We start from the raw sequence: 21,181 nt of genomic DNA, 5'->3' as shown, positions 1-21,181 counted from the left end.
TCAGCTGATCGCGCGCGGAGAGTTGGCTTTCTGAGCGCGTTGAAGGTTGATGTTAAAGGTTAACATCACATAATTTGCGACTCAAACTAATCCTTTACACTAGAATTTGCTTGCATCGGGCCAACCAATGAGAACAAATGCATATCGTGAAGGCATTGACTTCTTTCAAACATCTACTCTCATAAATCTTCTCTCCCACTCGAATTTACTATCCTCAAACGACTTGCAACCGGCGATCCCTCTTTAGTCGCAAAGCCCAAAACCATGGCTTCTGTTGTATATGATGGTGTAGGGGGCGGAGGAGTCCTCTTTGAAGGAATGAAATTCTTTATTCTTCAGCGAGTTCCTTCGCGCTCAAGATGGGTTGAGTTAATTCGAGTAAGGGCGTCTCTTAAATGGAAGAGAAAGAAACATGTTAATTATTGCGACAGTCAAACGGGGGTGAAGTCGAAAAACTCGAAAAGAATGCCGAAAATATAATCGCAGATCATATGCGAAAAGATGCGCCGCCAGGATCTATTTCATGGAAGTTTATTGAAGATTCTGCCAGGGCTGGGAAATTGGTAGATATGGACGAATATCGATGTGGTGAACGAGCAGCTGCACAACCCGCGAAAACCAGACGCACACGTTTTACAACTGAGGATGATCGAATCTTGACCCAATGGGTCTTGGAAGGGGAGCGTCTGGGACGATTTATCAAGGGTAATGAATTATACATCGAATTAGCAGAACAAGTATGGATACCTCCTTGATATTCAGATAGTTTACATTGAACTTCAGTTAATCCTTGTTGCAGTATCCTCATCATACATATCAATCCTGGCTAGACCGTTGGAAGAGGCACCTTCTGCCCAGTTATGAAGCAGGGAATTTACCTTATGAACACGATGACAATTTACCATCTCCCGATAGGGAACCGAAGAAGCGTGCTAAAGGGGGGCTGGCTAAGCCTCTTGCAACAAGAGTTTCTCATGAACGCGCACAGTCTGCGGCGTCGAGTGGAACAGTCTCGGTTCCTGCCTCAACAGCTCCGCCAAAACCCACGAGCTCTCGACCACCGCCTCAACCATCTCGACCAATTAACTCAGAGGCCTCAGCCTCCGAGGTGGAGATAAAAGAGCCTGTGATTGGAGGAATATTTACAAAAGAGGATGATGATCTATTACGAGAAGAGTTTGAGTCCATTTGCAAAGTAGATTCATCTGAAGAAATTGAGGCTTGGGGGTTGTGGACTAAGACGGTAAGTTTGACACCTGTTAATCTATACGAAACTCCGCTCATGCGAAGATATGTAGCATGGGCGACATCCTGCTCAAGAATGGCGAAATTATTTCCATGAAGACTTTCGCCCTCGAGAGATGAAAAAGAGGGAAAAGAAGACAGAGACAAGTGACAAGTCTATATCAGCTCCACTTATTCGGCATGTTTCTAGTCCCCTGAGCGGTAGAAGTCCGAAAGAAGTCACGCAAACGAACCATTCTACCAAAATTCCGGAGAGAACCTTAGTGAAAACTACTGCCAAAAGCTCCGCTACATCTCACAATACAGAATCAAGAGTTGATCCAAAACTAAATACACCTGAAGTCTCAACACGAACAAAGCATTCTACCTACAAGCAGAAGAAAGACTCACCCGAAATTGCTACCCAAAGCTCAGCGACGTCCTCTATCAACGTTAAACCAATAAGCGATTCAAAACTAAGCACGCCAGTAGAAGTAAACGCAAAAACAAAGCATTCTCCGCCCCAGTTTGAAGAAGCTTTAGTAAAAGCCACTGCTCGAAGTTCTGCTACACCTTCTCGCAATGCTAAATCAAAAGTCGACCAAGAACCAAAGACACCAGAGGCAGCACCTGTGGAATTTGATTTGGAACAAAGGCCTTTTATGAATTCGCTGACGACCGAAGAGGACTACTTCACGCTTACCCTAAAACAATTCTGTGAGGAGGATGAAGAAGAACCAATCTTTAATCCCAGAATTCGTGGAAAACAAATTTCCCTCTTCAGACTTTGGCAAATCGTCATGGTATTTGGAGGCTTTGAAAAGATAAACGCCGAAAGTCAATGGCAAGAGGTGGCTGATAAATTAAGCTTCCCTATTGCCAACCGTTCCGAGGCTGCGCAAGATTTGAAGAGCTGTTATGACGAAATTCTATCCGAATTTGAAAAAGTCGTAACCGAAGAAGAGAATGACCCGCGGAGTATCCTTATGTTCGCGGCCTCGCCAGATGATACTTCGATAGCTTCTCAGTTTGCTGATTCAATTATACGCAGTGTCCAACGACCCACTGGCCATGAAAGGGATGTAGAGGATGACGACGAAGTTGTAGAACTACCACCATTGAAAAATTCTAAGCAATTCTCAACCATGTCCACTAAGAAGCGCGCGATTGACTCTGATGGATTGTCCAACCATAGCGAATCTTCGGCAATCAACCCTAAGCGTAAAGCTAAACGTGTTAGGACTGATAAGGGTAAAGGTAGAGAGGTAGAGATTCCATCGACCCCAGAACATATTTTTAATGCTACAAAACCATCTCGTCATACGTCGCCACTCAAATACCAAGTTAATGAGGGTGATGATGGTAGTAGCGGTGAGGATAGTAGAGATCTTGAAACTCGAGAAAGAATATTTCGTACTCAGCAAAAGAAATCACCAAGTTTAATCCGGAGAGCTCCAGCAAAAAAACTCATTGAGCCAGAGACACAAGACTTTCATTACCCAGACATTGATAATCAAGCCCCAATAGCATCTTCAAATCCAGTCCCGAGGAAAGGGACCCCAGGTTCCATCATTGATTTATCTCGGGATTCTTCTTCCAAGTCGGAAGCAGAAGCAGATTCACCAGACGCCGTTGAAATTGAGTTCGCTAAATATATTGACCTTGGCTATTCCGAAGATATTATCTACAAAGCTTTAATAGCATCAACCTATGACTTTGATACTGCAAGTCCAGTTATGAACCAGTTGCAAATGGGACGCGGGATACCGGACGATTTAGCAGGAGTCTGGACTCTGAGAGACGATAATGCGTTAAAGAAGAGGAAAGGAAAAGAGTATGAGAGAATTAGGGGGAAACATGGTGATGGGAGAGTTAATGCGAGGATTAAGTTCTTGCGTAATCTCAGTGAGATTGATCAATGAGTGGAGATGAGTAGATTTCAGGAAGTGGACGGGTGTGTTGACAGTTGGCGACAGGGAAGATATAATGGCACTTGTGGTCCGAGGTATAGGACATATGACGCAGAGGCGTTGTATGTAATGCGAAGGGTAAGAATGAGATGTGATTTGTCTTACGAATGGGTCCTTTTTTGATTTGGGAATATGGTTCATTCAATCAGCGCGTGATACCCATGGAATCAGGCGAATGGCTAGCTTTTACTGTAAATATCTTTTGGGTAATCTCATTGACATATTTACATTTATCCATAAATGGAGACGTGATATCAAAAGAGTAAAAGAACACTGGGTGCCTGTTCTTGTAACAACAGAACAGTATGTTTTATGATAGATATAAGAATGAAAGAGGGAAGGCGAGCTTCATTTCTCCTCGAGGGGAGAGATATAGAATGCAGTAGCCAAGCTCACCAAAATTGAAGTACCACGACTACATCAACACTTTACAACGGCAAAAAGTGGTCTAAATATAGTGAAATTGATATAGCTGGTCAATTTAAAGCCAGAAAAATAGTTTTTGCAGAGTTAGCCTTCAAATAATGATTATCTGATTAATAGTGAAATTTTGAAAAGGGGGCTGGATTCTGATACTGATGTTTCCCTTGTTATATTTACATCAAGGCGTGGATAAATAATTTGATTTACGATCTTATTCCAGACTGTAGGTATTATCTAGAGCCGCCGTAGCCATTGGCCACGGTGCCGCTATAACGCTTACTTATCAAGTAACTTAGATTAGCTGTATTGACCCGACGCACCGATTGATTTATTGTTATCTAATGCCACTTTAGTCTCTGGTTGATCCCGCTGCTATAAATTAGAGTCATGTCCACACGCTAGCGAGTCACACTAACAAGTGACTCAACCCCGCCAAACTCATCCCACCATAATTTTTGTAAATAAATCGACGACCTCCCCTCACCTTTTTACCATTGTTTTGTTCATTCACAACACAATTGTATAAACCGCAATCATGTCGGCACCAACGGAAAGCGTAGCTAAGCTACTCGATGAGGTCACTGGAGAGATGGTCTCCAAGACCGAATTGAAGAAGAGACAGAAGCAGAGACAAAAGGAAGAAGAGAAAGCAAAGAAAGCTGCCGCTCTTCCAGCAAGACCAGCCGCGGCCAAGAAGAGCAATGCTGAAGCCGAGGAGAAGGATTTGGATCCAAGAGTATTTATCTCTCGGAGTTTCGACTTTAAATATTGACTGACAATTGATTCATAGCAATACTTCGAGATTCGTTCGCGACAAATCAAGAAGATGCAAGCAGCATACCAAAAGCAAGAAGCCAACTCCCCCGACCCATACGTACACAAATTTCACCAGAACTACAACTTGCAGAACTTCGCCAAGGATTTCGGTCATTTGAAGTCAGGAGAACACAAGAAAGACGTGGAGATCCGCTTAGGAGCCAGAATCTACAACAAGCGTGCTTCGGGAAACAAGCTTGTCTTCTACGATGTCAAGTCTGAGGATACCAAGATTCAAGTTATGTGCCAACTCCAGGAGTCTAGAGAAGGAGCCCCGGCGTTTGAGAGTCAGCATGAGCCTTTACGTCGTGGTGATGTTATTGGTATTGTTGGATACCCAGGACGAACTGCGCCAAAGAACAAGATTGAGAAGGGAGAAGAGGGAGAACTTTCGATCTTTGCGACAGAGATCATTTTACTCACCCCTTGTGTGCAACAACTTCCAGATGAGTACTACGGATTCAAGGATAACGAAAAGAGACATCGCCAGAGATATCTCGATTTGATCATGAATGACGCTAGCCGAAAGGTTCTCATGACTCGTTCCGACATGACTGCATATATTCGCAATTACTTTAACTCGAGGGATTTCAAAGAAGTGGAGACTCCTATGATGAATTCAATTGCTGGAGGTGCTACAGCCAAGCCATTTAAGACTCACCACAATGATCTCAACATGGACATGTTTATGCGTATTGCTCCAGAACTTTACCTTAAGATGCTTGTCGTTGGTGGTATGAACCGTGTTTATGAGATGGGACGTCAATTCCGTAACGAAGGTATCGATCTTACACACAACCCCGAGTTCACAACCTGTGAGTTCTATATGGCATATGCCGATGTTTATGATACCATGGATATGACCGAAGAATTGGTCTCTGGTCTTGTCAAGCACATCACTGGAGGCACAACGACTAAGTTCCATACTCAACACGGAGAAGAATATGAAGTCAACTGGGCTGCCCCTTGGAAGCGTATTGAGATGATCCCAGCTCTCGAGGAAGCAACCGGAGAGAAGTTCCCACCTGCGGATGAGTTGCACACTGACGAATCCAATGAATTCTTCAAGAGAGTTCTCAAGAAGATGAAGGTTGAATGCTCACCTCCTCTTACAAACGCCCGTATGCTTGACAAGCTTGTTGGTGAATTCATCGAAGAAACCTGCATTAACCCAACTTTCATCACTGAGCACCCAAAGATGATGTCACCACTCGCTAAGAACCACCGTAGCAAGCCTGGTTTGTGTGAACGTTTCGAGGCATTCGTTTGCAAGAAGGAGATTGTTAACGCATATACCGAGTTGAATGATCCATTCGAGCAACGCCTCAGATTTGAAGAGCAAGCTAGACAAAAGGATCAAGGTGATGATGAAGCTCAAATGATCGACGAGAACTTTGTCAGAGCACTTGAGTTCGGTTTACCACCAACAGCTGGTTGGGGTATGGGAATTGATCGTCTGGTCATGTTCTTAACCGATAACTACAGTATCAAGGAGGTCTTGACCTTCCCATTCATGAAGGAGGAAGTAAATATCCACACTGTAGTGGAGGAAGCAGGTGCTGACAGAATTCCTGTAGAGGGAATTACACACAAGTAAATTAATGTTTCATATACGTATGAACATTGCCTTGGTACTATTTGTTTTAGATATAAGAGTTTACTACAGAAATGAAAATAAAATAAATCTCATCACATAGTGCCAGTTCATAATCACTGTTCTGTCGTCCTGTCTCGCCATGCACCCCTCATTTCTACTTCCTTTCCCTTCCGGTTTCCTCATGGCGGCAATCCTCGAGGCTCCAGAACGGACAAACTGCTTGGCAAAAAGTTGACTTTCTACTTTCTACCCTCTCATTACTCAACCATCTTTTGCGTGTGATTGCTTTCCCTAATCGATGAAGGCTGAGGGAAATAAATTAATGGGATTCTGTCTTTGAGTGGTGGAAGAGACATGCAAAAGGCTGGGAGTTGTATCACAGAGATAAGCGAAGACAGGGAGAGAGGAATTTGATATGAAGTCATTGAAATTTCATAGGGAAATTAGCCAGGAAGAGTTGAGGAAGGATCTTGTTGATACTAGTGCCACCAAAGTTGGCATTCAAGAATAAACGACATTTTTCGTCGAGCATAGGGGCTCTCGTCTGATATTTTTCAGCCTTCTGTTGTAGTTTCCGGGCTGTACATGTTCACTTTCACAATTTACATATTGATTAACCACTCCTCTTCAACCGAATTTACGGTCAATTCACTCAAGTCTTCATAATAACGCTTCCGTACATACAAGGCTACCAATGTTATTTATTGCTAGAAAATTTCCTCCTCGCTCATCTACTTGCCTTTGAGGAATAGATCATCCACTTTTCTTGAATATCAATATACAACACCCTAAAAAAAAGAAATTCAGATACGAATAGCGCTGTCTAGTATTTAATCAAAGCGCAGATATTTGCTTACGATACGCAAGATGCAGACGCAATGGCCTGTGATCGATTATATCGGTATGGTTGAAGAAGTAAGTTTTTCATCGGATAGTTCTGTCTATTCCTCCATCTCGACTCTTCGATCTATCTATTGCTTGCCGGTCTAAGACTAGCAAGTAGGATTCATTATGGTAATACTAACCGATGCATCAGATCAACGCCGCATATAAGCTCTCGAGTGATACACAACAAGCAGCTATCTGCTATCAGAAATGTAATGATTTACTTTTTCAAATCAAGGACCATGGATATATTTGTGAGTTAGATGGTTTACTTGTATTAATGAAGGCTTTGATATATATATAATTCTCTCCGCCATGACTATCTTTGTTGATTTTGTTCTCTATTCTTCCATCATATCAAATATCCTTTCACTGCTCATTTTCTCACTTTCAATTAACTAACCACCAAATAGTCATCGCTCATACACATCTCATTCTCGCCCTCCTAGCCTCCTCCAAAGATTCGATGCCCATCAAACAACACATCCAGATTGCTCTCCTCCAAACCCGTAATCTTCTTTCCCTCCACGAAAACGCCTGCAGAATCAATATTTACGACCCCCTTGATTGCACCCATCCATTGTCTCTCGACAAACCCTACGCCGATATAAAACTCATAACTGAATACCATTCCTTCATTCTCGCTCTCCAAAAAGAACACTCCGACATGTTCTCCGCACAGAGCTGGAAGTCTTGGGACACGGAATTCATGGCGATAGGTAAAGGAGTTGATGCATATCGATGCGAGGATTATGAAATGGAAGTCAAGAGCGAAGAAACGGGACTCTATGAGATGCTGCCTTTTCATTCGCCAATATTGCCGGAGATTGAGAAGACAGAGGATGAAATTGCGAGTGAGAAATGGGAGAGGGGTGCTAGGTGGTGGAGATATATGAATAGAGAGTTGGCAAAGGGATATTCGGGAGCGGATGTTCGTCTTTTGGGGGGAGCACACCTTGCCCCGTTTTTTTGGGTGGGGATCTTTGGATTTTGGGATAGTATTGAGAAGGTTGTTTTGGGTGGGTTTAGAGGGTATGGGGGATTGAGTGGAGAGGGGGTGGGATGGTGTAGTGAGGGGGATACTGAAGGGGAGAGTGGTAGGCGGGTGGATAAGGATAGTGAGAGATTGGAGAGAACTTTTGATCGCGTCCATCTCACTGGGTATTGTAAGACCATGCTGCCTTATCCTCCGAAGATTTTCGATTATAGGGATTGTGTGTGTGTGCAGCATACGGAGGTTTATAGCAATTGTTCTGAGAGAGATAGAGCGATAGCAGATGCAGAGCTGAAGTTCCAGGGGTATGCTAGCACGAGTGGATGTGGATATCAGTGGGATTTCTGAAGCAATTTGAGGCCGAGTTTAGAGAGTTGTCTGGTTGAGTGCTGGATATGATTGTGGGTGATGAGATATTCGGAAATGTAGATTCGTGGAATACACATTGTGATGCTGGATTTATAAGATAATATTTCCACAATGAAAAGAGTAAAATTCATATCGTCAGCAGTACAAGTGACAATAGGCCACGATTAAGATGTATCATAAAACGAGGTGAAATATGTCGCTATTGGTCTGGTGAGGTGATACTAGTGCAGCAATCAGCATAATGATATACTGCAAAACTAGAAATAACATTAAGAATTTAGCAAAACACATTTCGTTTAAGCATATACGAGCTCTGCTTGGAATGAAATATTTTGGGAGACTTTGAATGTTCTCTTTGAAGTTTACACCATCGAATGTGCTAGATTGCCCTGCCTCCTGCAGTCATATTAATTACATGAGATTCAAGTCTTTCCTTAAGAATGGAGAAATCTTATTAGTATCAGAGCATCTCATGTTAGAAACACCAAATTCAGACGATTAGATAATTTATGCATGGAATGATTACAGAGATTAGAAAAATACAAGGAGATGCTTGCTTTTCATCCTTTTCCCCAATTCTAAGAATTCCGAATGAAGACTAAGATCAACTATCGAAACCATGAGAATCCAAATAGTACTCTTACAACCATTATTCTAATAATAGTCTTTTTCAGCAACAACCGAACTCTCAGGAGTAACCCCAAAAGGCCCAACTTCTACAACGCATCTTGAATCATGACCCGGAAGATTACCAGTTTGAAAGTAGTGATATATCTTCTCATTTGCACAAGAATTGTTGGCTGCCATCGAAGTGTGCTATACAAATTAGAGGAATCTAGCATGAAAAGGAGATTGAAGTACTTACACCAATAGCTTCTATTGTGAGTATCTGAGCATCTTTGAATCTCGGCGCCAATTTTTGACTACTGTACAATGATGATGATTAATTTTGCAACGATGCTAGATAAGAAGAGTAGACTTACTTCCCAATAGGGGTGGCTGGATCGAGGGTGTTACTGATGAACAAAATAGGATTCTTTGTATCACCACCAAAGGGACCTATGATAGTCAGTCAAAACTGATTAAGTGTGGCATTTCCACTTACCAGTGAATCTCCAAGTTGCAGTGATAGGCCACCCTGAGCATAGTACTAGAGTTGTAGCCCATATCTCTCCAGTCAAGAAGCTTTCCTCTTCAATCGTGTCGATATGTGGTTTGAGTTCTTCGTATGTCTTTCCATAAACCGAAGGAATTTCACCACAGAATGCACCGATAAACCATTCGGTTAGTTGGGGAACAGTACCTAATACGTTGGTTGTTGTGGCACCAATACTACTTGCAGCTTCGATCGCGGAGAAGGTCAAATTTGAGAGAGCGGCTTCGTACGCAACGAGTTGGGTAGCGAGGATAGGAAAGGAGTTAATAGGTGTATAGGCCGTCAACCTGACTGTAGATTTGATGGATTCGAGAGATTCTTGAATGGTGGTGGCATTTGTCCAGTTCTGGGCGAAAGCGTATGATGCGTTGAGTGGGAGGAAAATATTTTCAAAGCGAGTATGAATATCTTTAGAGCTGTTACCTGTGTAGAAATCACAGAGTGAAGGACCTGCCAAATGACAATATGTGAAAAAGGAGTCAATCACGGCATCCTCTAAGTAAATATCCTTCAATTCTGTTCCAGAAATGTAATCCTCGGGATCGACAACACCTGGAATGAATTAGTACTGTGAATATGGAAGCTCATATCCAACATACCATCAACTGCAAGCCGACCAACTCGTCCTGGGTACATTGACGCAAATGTTTCACCAATGAAAGACCCATAACTAAACCCCCAATAGTTGAGCAGAGATGATGAGCTGACATCTTGACCACGTTTTGTCTTAGCAAAAGCATCAACAATACTGAGCATGTCTGCAGCAAGAACCGCTGTAGACATATGCTGTCCAGCCTCATCTGGCCCTCCCAATGTTGCATTACATTCAGCTCCAAACTGCAGAGCAGTTTGAAACTCCTCAGTCCAATAGGATGTATCCAATTCCGGTCCCGAAAGCCCAAAATTCCGTCGACGGAGTTTGGATGAACTGGAAGACGAACAATCCGCGAGTGGAATACTACGACCCATTCCTCTGGGATCAAAAGCTACAACGTCATAATTGGTTCCTATGACCGGAAGTAGAATTGAGTATCCATCTTCGAGAAGAAAATCAACACCTGCATTACCAGGACCACCTGGAAATATCAGTCATGAAGTGAAAAGAGATACGAGATAACAAGGGTAAGAAGTATACCTGGATTAGTGAGAAGCATTCCTTGGTATGGACCATCAGTTGAATTATTCTGGGCAGCTATCATGATCAACGGAACGGAGGCACGTGTTCCGCTTGGTTTAGAATAATCAAGAGGAACCTGCAGTTTAGAATGTCAACATCCAGGAGTTAGAATTTTTATTGTAGGGGGATGTTTACATTCAACATGGCACAGGAATAGTCCAAAAAACATGGATACCAGATGAGATCGGCTGAAGCTGGAATCTAGAAGATAATTAATTAATAAGAACTGGCATGGCAATTCTTTCTGTCTGGGAAGGGGGTCATGGGGTGTACATACTTCATCGAACGTCCATTGTTTGGTCGAATTGCTAACCTGACTATCCTTTGGCAGAACAGAAGCTGTTGCCAAAGAGATACTAAGTGCAAGAACAGTACTAATGTTTGAAATGTGAGGGATCATAATTATAATTTTAGTAAAAGTAGTTGCGTGCTATTGTGAATAGATGTCGAGTAGATAGGAAGAGAGAGGCCATCAAGTAGAGACGGACTCATAACCTTTATAGCCACGGTCATACATCTTGGAACGATGTGGAATAGTGGGAGTGCGCCGGAAATCAATTGAAAGCAACATATAATGTCTCGTACTAATCTGAATCTCGTTCATGAAGTGCCAAAGAGAATTTCGTGATGAAGCACATTAACTACGATGACCAATAGAATGTAGGCAACACTTGACTTGAAGACAATTTTTGGTTGATCTTCCGTCAGATTATGTCATGAGTTTTAGATGACTGCCATCTAGATGTAGTTTAGTCTTTGTACGATTCGATGAAAGATATCGGTAAAATAAGATCTTACCTTGTGCAGATCAACCCCCCTGTTTCCGTGAATTCTCACAGGTCACGTGGAATTGTCTATTTTCTCCGACTCAGGAGGTCATTTTTTCCTAAACTTGGGGAGATTTGTTATTGGTCAGTTTGTTTAATTCGTTCATATTCTGGGTGATAATATATAGATTGTATAAATTAAATTAAATTGATTTAGATTAGATTTATGTGTTCTTTGATTCTGATGCGAAAATGAAAACGTGCTTTGTATTTGGGGGAGTATTCGACTAACATTGAATGAATTCGGCAACAAAGTTCTATATAGATAGTCCGTCGATCTTGACGTATAATTTAAGCTTCAAATCACAAACGCTCTACAAGCGCCTTTAAGTTTCAGTGTCGACTAACTTCTGCAAAGCTACTTCCTAGTTTCATATCTACAATATTCGATGGATTCAAGACATGAGGCACAGCTCAATGCTACTTTTGACAGTTCTTAAGATTGTGAAGGCTGTAAATCATGACGCCATTTAAGCTTACCGAGTAGATGCAAATAGTCATTCACGCCGCACTGTGTAAAATGACGGCTGACCACAACAGATTGTCCCACGATAAGACGTGCAGTGTCCCTTGAACGGCTTACGCCAAGGCCTCACGGAGTATTTCGGATATGTTGGAAAATAAAGGAATCGTGCTTATTGAAACGACACGGCATATCTTCTGAGGTACTGATTGAAGATGACATATTTGACGCCTCTGCATAAGACGCCATAAGATAATACTCCTGAGTATTTGCCCTCGTTTCGAAACAATATAATCATGGTAAAATTGAAATCCAAATGTCAAAATCGAAGAAGAACTGTACACTCGTGAGGGATCCATCATGTGGGACAGATTTAAAGAAGAATAGCAGTGCCGCAACGCATTAAGTGTAAAATACGTCAAAGAAAAATGTGATAAACATAATTTTCAGATGAAGTTACGGTGGTAATACTACAAGTATCTATGCCATTTGGATTTGTTGAAGGAAACCCCACTTGGGAAATTTGTTTCCCATATTGTACTCTGCGTTGATCAGAATTTCAATTAAAAGTTCATAGAAGGGATATATCGAGACTCTGGAGTCAAGATATTAATGAAATGAACAAGTGAAAATGGAAATAGGGTCTAGAATATTTGTTATGGGTCATATAAATGTCTTGAGCTATCATGACCTAAGCCTGCCGGAAACACCATCGTGTCCGCCATAGCTGAATTGTGCCTCACTACCCAAATCACTGTAAGATCTCAGATAGATGAAATACAACCCACGTGCGTGGTTGTAAGTGTTACTGTTTCCACCCTTATAGACTTCAGTAAATCCTTTGAGGCGGCAAGAGCATATCATTCCTGGGATACAATCACGTTGATGTAATATCACTTCTATCATTGCCAAGGTGAACTGATAGTTGCAAGTTTCATTTGATGCTCCGGTGAGTGATGAGCCATTCATAGGATTCAAGCCAGTTTTGTTGTGTTTCTGAATATAGAGGCTTAAAAATCATCTTCTTCACCTAGATCTACGCTTGACGACTACATTAAAGAGATATATATAAGGGACGTTCTTTCACTACTGGTCAATTTCTAATCTCATCATCAACGATAACAACATTTCTTTTACAAATACAACACAAAATACAAACTTCAACAATCAATCTTCATTCCAAACACCACCTTCAATATGGTTCAATTATCTACTATCGCTATCGTCCTTGCCTCCGCACTCTCTAGCATTGTCGCTGCTAAGAGCTGCAAGAGCGGTGGTATCTACTGTGGCACCTACCTTCTCAAAAGAGGTCAGTGAGAATTTCCAGTATCATCTATCGATACAAAATCATCTCCAGTCCAAGAAATCAAATTGTTCACACTAACACTTTTTAAAACAGGCGACTACATCACCAAGATAAACACCAACCTACTTGCAAACAACCTTCCCACCTCAGACCTGTATGTAAAGCAGTCCCTTTGGGCTTGTATCGAACACGGGGATATTAAGCTCCTCGAATTCTGCGCCGCTGGTTGCGTTGGTGGTGATAAGAATGATGATTATTGCACTGGAACTGGTGCACCTGCTAGCAAAAGAGACGAGGTTGATGAGGACTTGGCTGATGAGGACATGGTTAAGAGAGCAGTTGCTATCGAATGGGAGGCTTAAAAGCTTACGGATATACTTTAGGGGTTTTTAATCGGTAGAATTGGTCCGTTTCGATCTGCCGGGGTAGAATGGAGGAAAAGACAGTGTGTTACGGCATTTAAGGTTTCTTTGAGGTGGCCACCAACAGGTTTTGTGGTTTCAATATAGACTTTGATTTATTTTTATGGCTGCTCGTTTATGTATCAACTATCTTGACTTCAATTCAATTGCTTCAACACATTTACACATAAGTCTTGGTCTTGAACTCCCATTTATGTTTTACCGTATCGCTTTCGGATTTCTTGTTGCTGTTCGCAAGAGTTTCGTAACAGGAATAAGTAATTACGTACCGTTGTATGGTACTTACTTCATGCTTAATTCAATGTTGCCGTAGTTATGGCGACCTAAATTCTATCCAGAGACATTTATCAACTACAAGAACATCTAGTTACATATATCGAACTATTATTTACTGTACTGATGGCAAATTGTGATATAAATCTTCTGAATCTGAATTACTGCTCATTTTTACATCTATGGACGTCTATACATTTGATTCATCGATCAATCATCACACGGTACTTCAACATAAATCCCGTTTCAGCCTCTCAGTTCGGTTAACATTGTTTAAGCGAGTGTTACCCGAAATTCCTGACAGCGAGTGAGCCAGTCAAGGTCGCACGACATACGTAGAGGGATTCAAGGCTGAGCCAGAGTTTTGAATAATTAAACGGGTAATGTTTACACCATAAGGCAGACTGCCACCCCAATTAATAGAATTAAAAAACACCCCAAAGCCAAGATTCATGTTGAAGTTGATTCGATGAGGGTGGTCAGACTTCTATGATACACAACATATGTGGTTCTCATAAGCTTACTTATTGTTTCAAACAGAGCTCTTGGGTCCGGTTTTCGATTTTGTACCTCATAAGCATATCTTAACGTCCTTCAACAAATCCGACATTTTGGCTTATGTTTGACAAGTCTTTACAGCTGATGATTAGAATGAGATGATAAATCCTACAGGAATTTCATGGACTACGTAGATCCTATTTCAGTGTGACACTATCATCAAGAGGGACAATGTCAAAGATTATGAAAAGCTGTGTTTCTAATTCTGATACCTTGGGGAAGAACATGAGGCGCTTGCAAGATATATCCCTTCTTTTCCTAGGAATTCGTCATCATTGATGTTTTAGAGAATTTTTTTCTTTACATTGATATATTTCATGAACTTCAGAGCACATTTTCACATAAATCTTCTTTGATAAAATCTTGGTTGCGGCTTTACATTAGCGTCGCTGAGAATATTTGACGATTGAGATAGCGATATGGCAAATCCCCCATTCGGTGTGTATAGTAGTGAAAATGAGAGTAATTACGACAACTAATAAGTTCAGAGCTTGAAAAAAATGAAGAGCGCTCTTCATATTCATCCGATGGTAGCGTTAGCCACCGAAATGACAGTTGGAAAGGCCTCCTCCGTGGTAATGGAAAAGAAAAAAGGCAACACAATCATGATAAAGGTGGTCTAAGAAGACGCTGGCTTAGCATCATTGGTATTATCATTGTACTCGGAATTACCGCTACCTTGTAAGTATTTTCGCCCAGCTTTTCTGTTCCTTGGAGACTGCAAGTTCTAATTATCTTCCTCTTAGTATATGGTTATCTCTACTTCTGACCGTACCTCATCGACATAGACCTCAGGTTCCCTCGAATAAAGTCAGTTCCATAGTAGATGATTGGCGGAAGCCCGAAGATTCCGTCAGCATGCTTTCTCCTTGGAATCTAGATTTTACCGAAGGTATCACACCAATAGCATGCCATTCACACAACGATTATTGGCGTACTGTCCCACTTTTCGAAGCTATGGCTGCTGGATGCACTAGTGTAGAAGCAGACATATATCTTCCAACAAAACCTGGGAACGAAGACCTTTTAGTAGGCCATTCTTCACGGTCGCTGGTACAAGACCGCACACTTCAAAGCCTATATATTGAACCTTTATTTACCATCCTTGAGAATGTTAACAACAGCTCCACCCGTTCGGATGGAGATAACTGGAAAGGCATCTTTCAATCCAGTCCAAATACTACTTTTGTACTTTTCCTAGATTTCAAATCTGATGGTAGTGATCTGTGGCCCCATGTAAATCAACAGCTTGAACAACTCCGAGCCAAGAATTGGCTTACCCATTGGAACAACTCGAGTGGAATTACTTGGGCCCCAATTATAGTTATCGCTTCTGGAAACGCTCCTTTCGACCTTCTGGTTTTGAATACAACCTGCCGCGATATATTTTTCGATGCTCCTTTAGATGACATTGAAAACTCTCTCTACAACAACACAAACTCCTATTATGCCAGTGTTTCGATGTCAAAAGCTATCGGTAGACCGTGGCTATGGAAGTTCAGTTCAACACAGCTAGATAAAATCAGCGAACAAGTTAGCGCAGCAAGTGACAAGGGTTTGAAAGCCAGATACTGGAACACTCCTTCTTGGCCTGCAAAATTAAGAGATTATGTTTCAGGAATTTTGATAGAGAGGAGAGTTGGGATTTTAAATGTAGATGAGTTTTCCTCTACATTCTATTTCCCATTAGTGACTAGATTTGAGAAGAACAGACTGGTTTGGTGAATGGTCAGGTGGGATGAGCCATATCCACGGCAGCAGTGAGAAATATGGATGTTTTGATTACTCACACATATATATCAATTGAGTCTCAAACAGTTAGCTCGAATGAGATTGACAAGTTTGAGTGATTTGGGTGTCTTCTGTAGGGAATGATTGGATCAATAAAGACGAATAAAAGACAAGAATCTCGGCCCAATGTCCAATAGTCCTGGGATATGAAAACGGCACAGGGAAAGTGGCAGGATGTCAGAATATCAAAGTTAATTCTACGATAAACCACTTATATCTTCCCACGACAAAAGTGGAGGTTCGTGTAGACAGGCATGCAATCAAAGAAACGGGATGATTAATCTCAAGTCACTGAATTAAATTTGACGATCTGGAATTATGAAGGTATAGACGAAAAAATGATAGCAGTTCCAAGTTCAAGTACATTGCGCATCAAGTAACAGGATAGAACGTTTTGAAGGGTGTTTACTATAAATTCCCATCCATATTTGATTTGAGCAGTGCGAGATGCCTAGAAACTCCGCGAGAGAATGGGCTCCAATATTGTGAACGAATGTCGACATTTGCGTCCTAAAAGCCGAGGAAAGTTGCAATTCCAATTATACACAAAACAATCGAGGACTGCGTTATTCTTCGATATTTCCTGCCAATACAACGAGAATATCGAAATTCAAATCAGAGGTTGCAAAATGTGCTTTCGTACATTGAGAAGTCTAGATTTTGATGGAGAACTCCGGCCCTAAGCCAATTCTGGTCGTTAATTCTTAATTTGACGAGTACTGTAGCATCGACATTGTAGCATTGCCCTTAAAACACTCCATATAAGATCTGTATATGTCATAGTTGGCGAAACTTACATTGCATGCAACAATGTTGCCCAGGATACCCCAATTCGTAAAATTTCTCTCCTCAACTTTTGACTTGTTACGGTCTACCCGGACATCATTGAGATCCGGACATGGTTGAGACTCAAACCTTATATTTAAGGTTGAGCTACGGGACATGTCAAAATCGATATCCACCATCTAGGTTCGTGAAATGAAGGACTTTAAGATTAGAATTATGCTCCAAGCTTTCTTCAAGTACTCAACTCGCAATTTATATGCCAACAAATACTCGGTGGAATTGTGCCACCAAATATCAAAATGCTTGGCACAAAGTCTTCTTACATTAGAATTTGAGGTGCCTTGGAACAGTGTGGAGTCCACGTTGTGTGCCGTCCGGTAGCGTCATTGGGGCGGCTGGATCACTTCGGCTATTCTGGTTTCCCAGCTAGCTCCGCTTCTAACTCGGCTCTCTTCTATTGTTGGCTCAAATGAAAACCGAGGAACGACAAATATCCAGCACGATTTAATTGTCCGTAGATATATAGAGCGGCAGCAAGTACAAGGTTGAAGGGTTACTTCACAATCTATACACTATTTGTGTTATCAAGAAAGACTCTCATCGCGATGGCTGTTGACTTCTTTTCATCGGATGGAGAGGAAGGTACGTTTCCGTCTAAATATGTTTGTTTGTGCCGACGAGTGAGGAGCGAAGAAGACTCAGTTGAAATGTAGGAATGAAACAATTTCACTCAGTCGGTCAACGCGCGGTGAATTGCCACTCGAAGGCATTATGTAGAGTCCTTGAGATAGATCCTGCTTTGAAATCTACGAAATATGTGTGCGGTCTCGTAACACTAGTTAACGTCTGCATGATTGTACAAGTAGCATCATGCCTGTACTTACTACCGAATTATACTTTATTGGATGGATCCAATTGACAGGCTTAGATCGCCCAAAATACTTAGCCTTCATCTGATCTACGCTCAATGTCAATCCAGATCTCCGCTTGTGGTCATGGTGGAATAGAGTGGAGGTCAAAAGATTTTCATCGATATTTCGATATTATTCAAGAGTTCGAGTATTGAATCTCCATCCATCTTTCAAGTAGCAAGCAACATATTTAATATGCGAAATACATCAATGTGTGGGCCTGGAGGTCATGGCGTCTACCAGCCCACTTACTGCCCAAGTTTGATCTCTTGGCAAACCAGAAAATTTCTCCGACACATACGCTAAGCCATAATCAATGCGACCAAGCAGACATCCTTGACTTATACGAGAACCGGCCGTTCAATTCACAACTTCCCTTAGCACAACGGTAGCATTGAAACATGTAACTTGCAAGAGGTTGTTCCTAGAACGTCTCGGAAGGTCATTCAGCCTTGTTTGGAACCAGCTCGCTTGTTGGTACCAGACAACTAGGAATCGCCAATTAATTAATGCTCGAGAAATTGCGGAGCGACAGGCAGTCAGTTCACTAGCCCTGCCCGAGGAAATGCTGGAAAATGGCAAATTGGTTCTTTACATAAAACGGTCCATGAGTGTTAAGACACTCGACGATCAACGCCGCATGGGCGATTGGGAGGGAATTGAAAGAATTGATTTCTTGGGATAGCCTGTCTTTTAGATGAACGAATCCTCAATCGCTAACTAAAATTCTAGGATTGAAGTGGACATGTTCTCAAAATTCCCTGTTGAATTTCCCGGGGGATCGACCTTCGGGGAAATCCCTACATAAAAAAAAGGGGGCTACCCAATGCAGTGGAAACGAAAACTCGTATGGCAGCGGGATGGCAGAAGTGGAATAATGAAAGAATCCAAATCCTGAGATCTGGATATTCCTCGAGGCGAACTTTAAATCGAGGCCCAGAGCGCCGCTTCATCGTGACCCCTGTTTCATAAAACTCTTCATGGGTATAGCATACACCCAGGAACCAGAAACGAAGTGATTGCTGCTTGTAGTAGAGTTTTAACTGGTTTCTTCTGACAGACGGTCCCTGAATCGATCTTAAAGAAACTTTTACTTCGATACAAGAACTATATACAAAGTAGTCTTAGACTTTACATCACGATTCACAAACGACGTCTGTTACCCTGAGATAATCCTATTATATTACTGTCATTATCTCCTTCCGATTCTCCATTATTCCTTCGGTATAGGCGTTCATTTGGTTGCATTATTGCATTGAGCTCCACCTAGAGATGGTCCAGCTTCGGTGAAAGCTTCACAACATCAATCATTACCATGATCACATTACTATCTCCAAACTATGTGCCTCAACCTACGACAAGTGCAGACTTAGCTATCGCATCAATTGCTTTTGGGTGGACTCTTGGTTTTGGATGGTTAACAACATGGACGGCATATAGACAAACAAGACGAGTTCGACAACGCTATGGAATCACTCGAGTTCATACTCCATATGTTGTGATGATATGGTCTGAAATCGTCGTGTGTTTGGCTTTCGCAATCATATGCTGGATTCATCTATATGATGCCACTCTTGTCCCACCAAGGTATATTTTCCAGCGTCGAAGAAACTTGTTGTCTCTCTCTAATATGACATAGTTTCGCTTTCTTTTTCTGTATCCTCACTCTCTGGGCACTCCAAGTTCAATTTCTTCTCCAGATTATAGTAAATCGAATCAGCATTCTCTTCACTGTCAAAGAGAAAGCCGTTCATCTCAAAATCGCCGTCGCGGTGCTCATCACACTTATCAACATTTCGGTTTACTGCATTTGGATTCCGGCCAGGCTACAAATTTCAGAAAGATACGTTCACCTCAATGATGTCTGGGATCGGTGCGAAAAAAGTATTTACTTGCTGGTGGATGCAATGTTGAACTTTTACTTTATGAAAACGGTATACAGCAAACTTGTCGGCAATGGCTTGCAAAAATACAAGACGTTGATCAAGTTTAATGCGGTATTGGTGGTGTTTTCCTTGAGTATGGATGCGTTGATTATCGGAATGATGAGTTTGAACAACTCTTTTGTGTAAGTCATCCAAGCGTTCCGCACCTCTCGTCTCTTTCCCCTTCACCTTGTAATCTATCGTGCAGATTCACAACTAACACAATAATCAGATACATGCAATTTCACCCTCTCGCCTACATTGTCAAACTCAACATCGAAATGAGCATGGCCGAATTGATTGCTAAAGTCTCCGTTCTCCCAAACACCTATCTTCCATCCAAGAATCGGATGGCCCTCAAAATCGGTATCCAGACCGATATTTCCATCAAACATGATGATGCCGATGACATGCAAACGTTAGAGTTGCAGGAAACAGTTAGTAGTCCAGCGCCGACGATTAGTAAACAGTTCGATCACGGACGACCAGTGGTATTTGCAGGAGAGGATTACGAGAATGATAGCGAGAGAGAGATAATAAGGAAGAGAGGGGAGAGTGATGTGAGGATAAAGGGGGGCACTTGGTTAAGTGCCTAGTTAGTGGATGAGAAAATGAGTTGTGGGAGGTTTTAAAAAAATATATGATTATGATACGCTTCATTGCAGTATAACACTAATTTGATATGACACCACAACCAATACTTGACTGATTGATCAGGGTGAGATTTGAGATTGTCCGACGCCCTAGTCCGGCTCCCCGGTTGCGTTGTTTGTTTATCGTTGGCTCTAATGTAAGCATGTGCCACAGCGCCCAACGCATGATGGCAAGCTCAACAAACCGCGAATTACGAACAATAAACATTTCCCCATACAGCAAACAGATCCAGTACGCTGGATATGGAGTTCTCAGACACTACCGGAAAGTTACCTCTACCATGCGTCATTTTTCCCTTTGCCACAGGCCCATAGCGCATGGTACACATTGAATATTTTCCGAAAGTTTATCAACGGCGCTTTGAAGATGGAGCTACAACGTACGTGATGAAAGCTACTAGTGTAGCTTGAGATCTTCACGAAATTTAGACCTCTAGGTGCATCTGCGGTGATTTCGCGAACAATCAAGCGGTTTCAAAAATTTCAAACATTGATTGATTGAATGTCTATAAAATTCTCCGATTGGGGCGTACGGGTTAGGATATGATTTTCTTGTTTTGTCTCGGGAATCACATGTATCCCCGGAGATATGTTTCGGTCGGACGTTTCGGATATATCTACAATGGGAGATACAGGTGTATAAATATCTATT

General features: G+C 41.8%; 7 protein-coding genes across 9 annotated transcripts; 6 read left to right on the top strand and 1 right to left on the bottom strand.

The window, feature by feature from the left end:
* Positions 1 to 41: 41 nt before the first annotated feature.
* Positions 42 to 3,431, top strand: BCIN_16g00440 (hypothetical protein). Its single transcript, XM_001546824.2, has 4 exons — positions 42 to 378; positions 432 to 737; positions 800 to 1,243; positions 1,299 to 3,431. Exons 1-4 carry the CDS (start codon positions 265 to 267, stop codon positions 3,144 to 3,146), a joined length of 2,712 nt encoding a protein of 903 aa, XP_001546874.2. The 5' UTR covers positions 42 to 264; the 3' UTR covers positions 3,147 to 3,431.
* A 589-nt stretch (positions 3,432 to 4,020) lies between these two features.
* Positions 4,021 to 6,385, top strand: Bckrs1. Its single transcript, XM_001555043.2, has 2 exons — positions 4,021 to 4,353; positions 4,408 to 6,385. Exons 1-2 carry the CDS (start codon positions 4,153 to 4,155, stop codon positions 6,028 to 6,030), a joined length of 1,824 nt encoding a protein of 607 aa, XP_001555093.1. The 5' UTR covers positions 4,021 to 4,152; the 3' UTR covers positions 6,031 to 6,385.
* A 443-nt stretch (positions 6,386 to 6,828) lies between these two features.
* On the top strand, positions 6,829 to 8,408 carry BCIN_16g00420 (hypothetical protein). Its single transcript, XM_024697802.1, has 3 exons — positions 6,829 to 6,945; positions 7,067 to 7,169; positions 7,329 to 8,408. Exons 1-3 carry the CDS (start codon positions 6,898 to 6,900, stop codon positions 8,255 to 8,257), a joined length of 1,080 nt encoding a protein of 359 aa, XP_024553618.1. The 5' UTR covers positions 6,829 to 6,897; the 3' UTR covers positions 8,258 to 8,408.
* A 384-nt stretch (positions 8,409 to 8,792) lies between these two features.
* BCIN_16g00410 (hypothetical protein) lies at positions 8,793 to 11,349 on the bottom strand. The gene is made up of 8 exons (XM_024697801.1): positions 10,889 to 11,349; positions 10,747 to 10,812; positions 10,570 to 10,687; positions 10,034 to 10,510; positions 9,384 to 9,986; positions 9,262 to 9,337; positions 9,144 to 9,204; positions 8,793 to 9,094 (listed from the first exon to the last, which is right to left on the bottom strand). The coding sequence occupies exons 1-8, from the start codon at positions 11,009 to 11,011 to the stop codon at positions 8,933 to 8,935; spliced, it is 1,686 nt and encodes a 561-aa protein (XP_024553617.1). The 5' UTR covers positions 11,012 to 11,349; the 3' UTR covers positions 8,793 to 8,932.
* Positions 11,350 to 12,785: 1,436 nt separating this feature from the next.
* Positions 12,786 to 13,757, top strand: BCIN_16g00400 (hypothetical protein). Of its 2 annotated transcripts, XM_024697799.1 has the most exons (3): positions 12,786 to 12,850; positions 12,936 to 13,213; positions 13,304 to 13,757. In XM_024697799.1, the coding sequence occupies exons 2-3, from the start codon at positions 13,099 to 13,101 to the stop codon at positions 13,570 to 13,572; spliced, it is 384 nt and encodes a 127-aa protein (XP_024553615.1). In that variant the 5' UTR covers positions 12,786 to 12,850; positions 12,936 to 13,098; the 3' UTR covers positions 13,573 to 13,757. The 2 variants fall into 2 exon arrangements, with proteins under 2 accessions (XP_024553615.1, XP_024553616.1); XM_024697800.1 differs by having other exon boundaries at positions 12,786 to 13,213.
* Positions 13,758 to 14,670: 913 nt separating this feature from the next.
* On the top strand, positions 14,671 to 16,414 carry BCIN_16g00390 (hypothetical protein). Of its 2 annotated transcripts, XM_024697797.1 has the most exons (3): positions 14,671 to 14,901; positions 14,952 to 15,144; positions 15,210 to 16,414. In XM_024697797.1, the coding sequence occupies exons 1-3, from the start codon at positions 14,883 to 14,885 to the stop codon at positions 16,186 to 16,188; spliced, it is 1,191 nt and encodes a 396-aa protein (XP_024553613.1). In that variant the 5' UTR covers positions 14,671 to 14,882; the 3' UTR covers positions 16,189 to 16,414. The 2 variants fall into 2 exon arrangements, with proteins under 2 accessions (XP_024553613.1, XP_024553614.1); XM_024697798.1 differs by having other exon boundaries at positions 14,952 to 16,414.
* Positions 16,415 to 18,481: 2,067 nt separating this feature from the next.
* Positions 18,482 to 20,569, top strand: BCIN_16g00380 (hypothetical protein). The gene is made up of 3 exons (XM_024697796.1): positions 18,482 to 19,538; positions 19,591 to 20,019; positions 20,109 to 20,569. Exons 1-3 carry the CDS (start codon positions 19,267 to 19,269, stop codon positions 20,470 to 20,472), a joined length of 1,065 nt encoding a protein of 354 aa, XP_024553612.1. The 5' UTR covers positions 18,482 to 19,266; the 3' UTR covers positions 20,473 to 20,569.
* The last annotated feature ends 612 nt before the right edge of the window (positions 20,570 to 21,181 follow it).

The sequence above is a fragment of the Botrytis cinerea genome, chromosome 16 (assembly GCF_000143535.2).
Source record: "Botrytis cinerea B05.10 chromosome 16, complete sequence".
In the NCBI taxonomy this organism is placed as follows: Eukaryota; Fungi; Ascomycota; class Leotiomycetes; order Helotiales; family Sclerotiniaceae; genus Botrytis; species Botrytis cinerea.
This window is presented reverse-complemented; position numbering and strand designations above follow the sequence as displayed.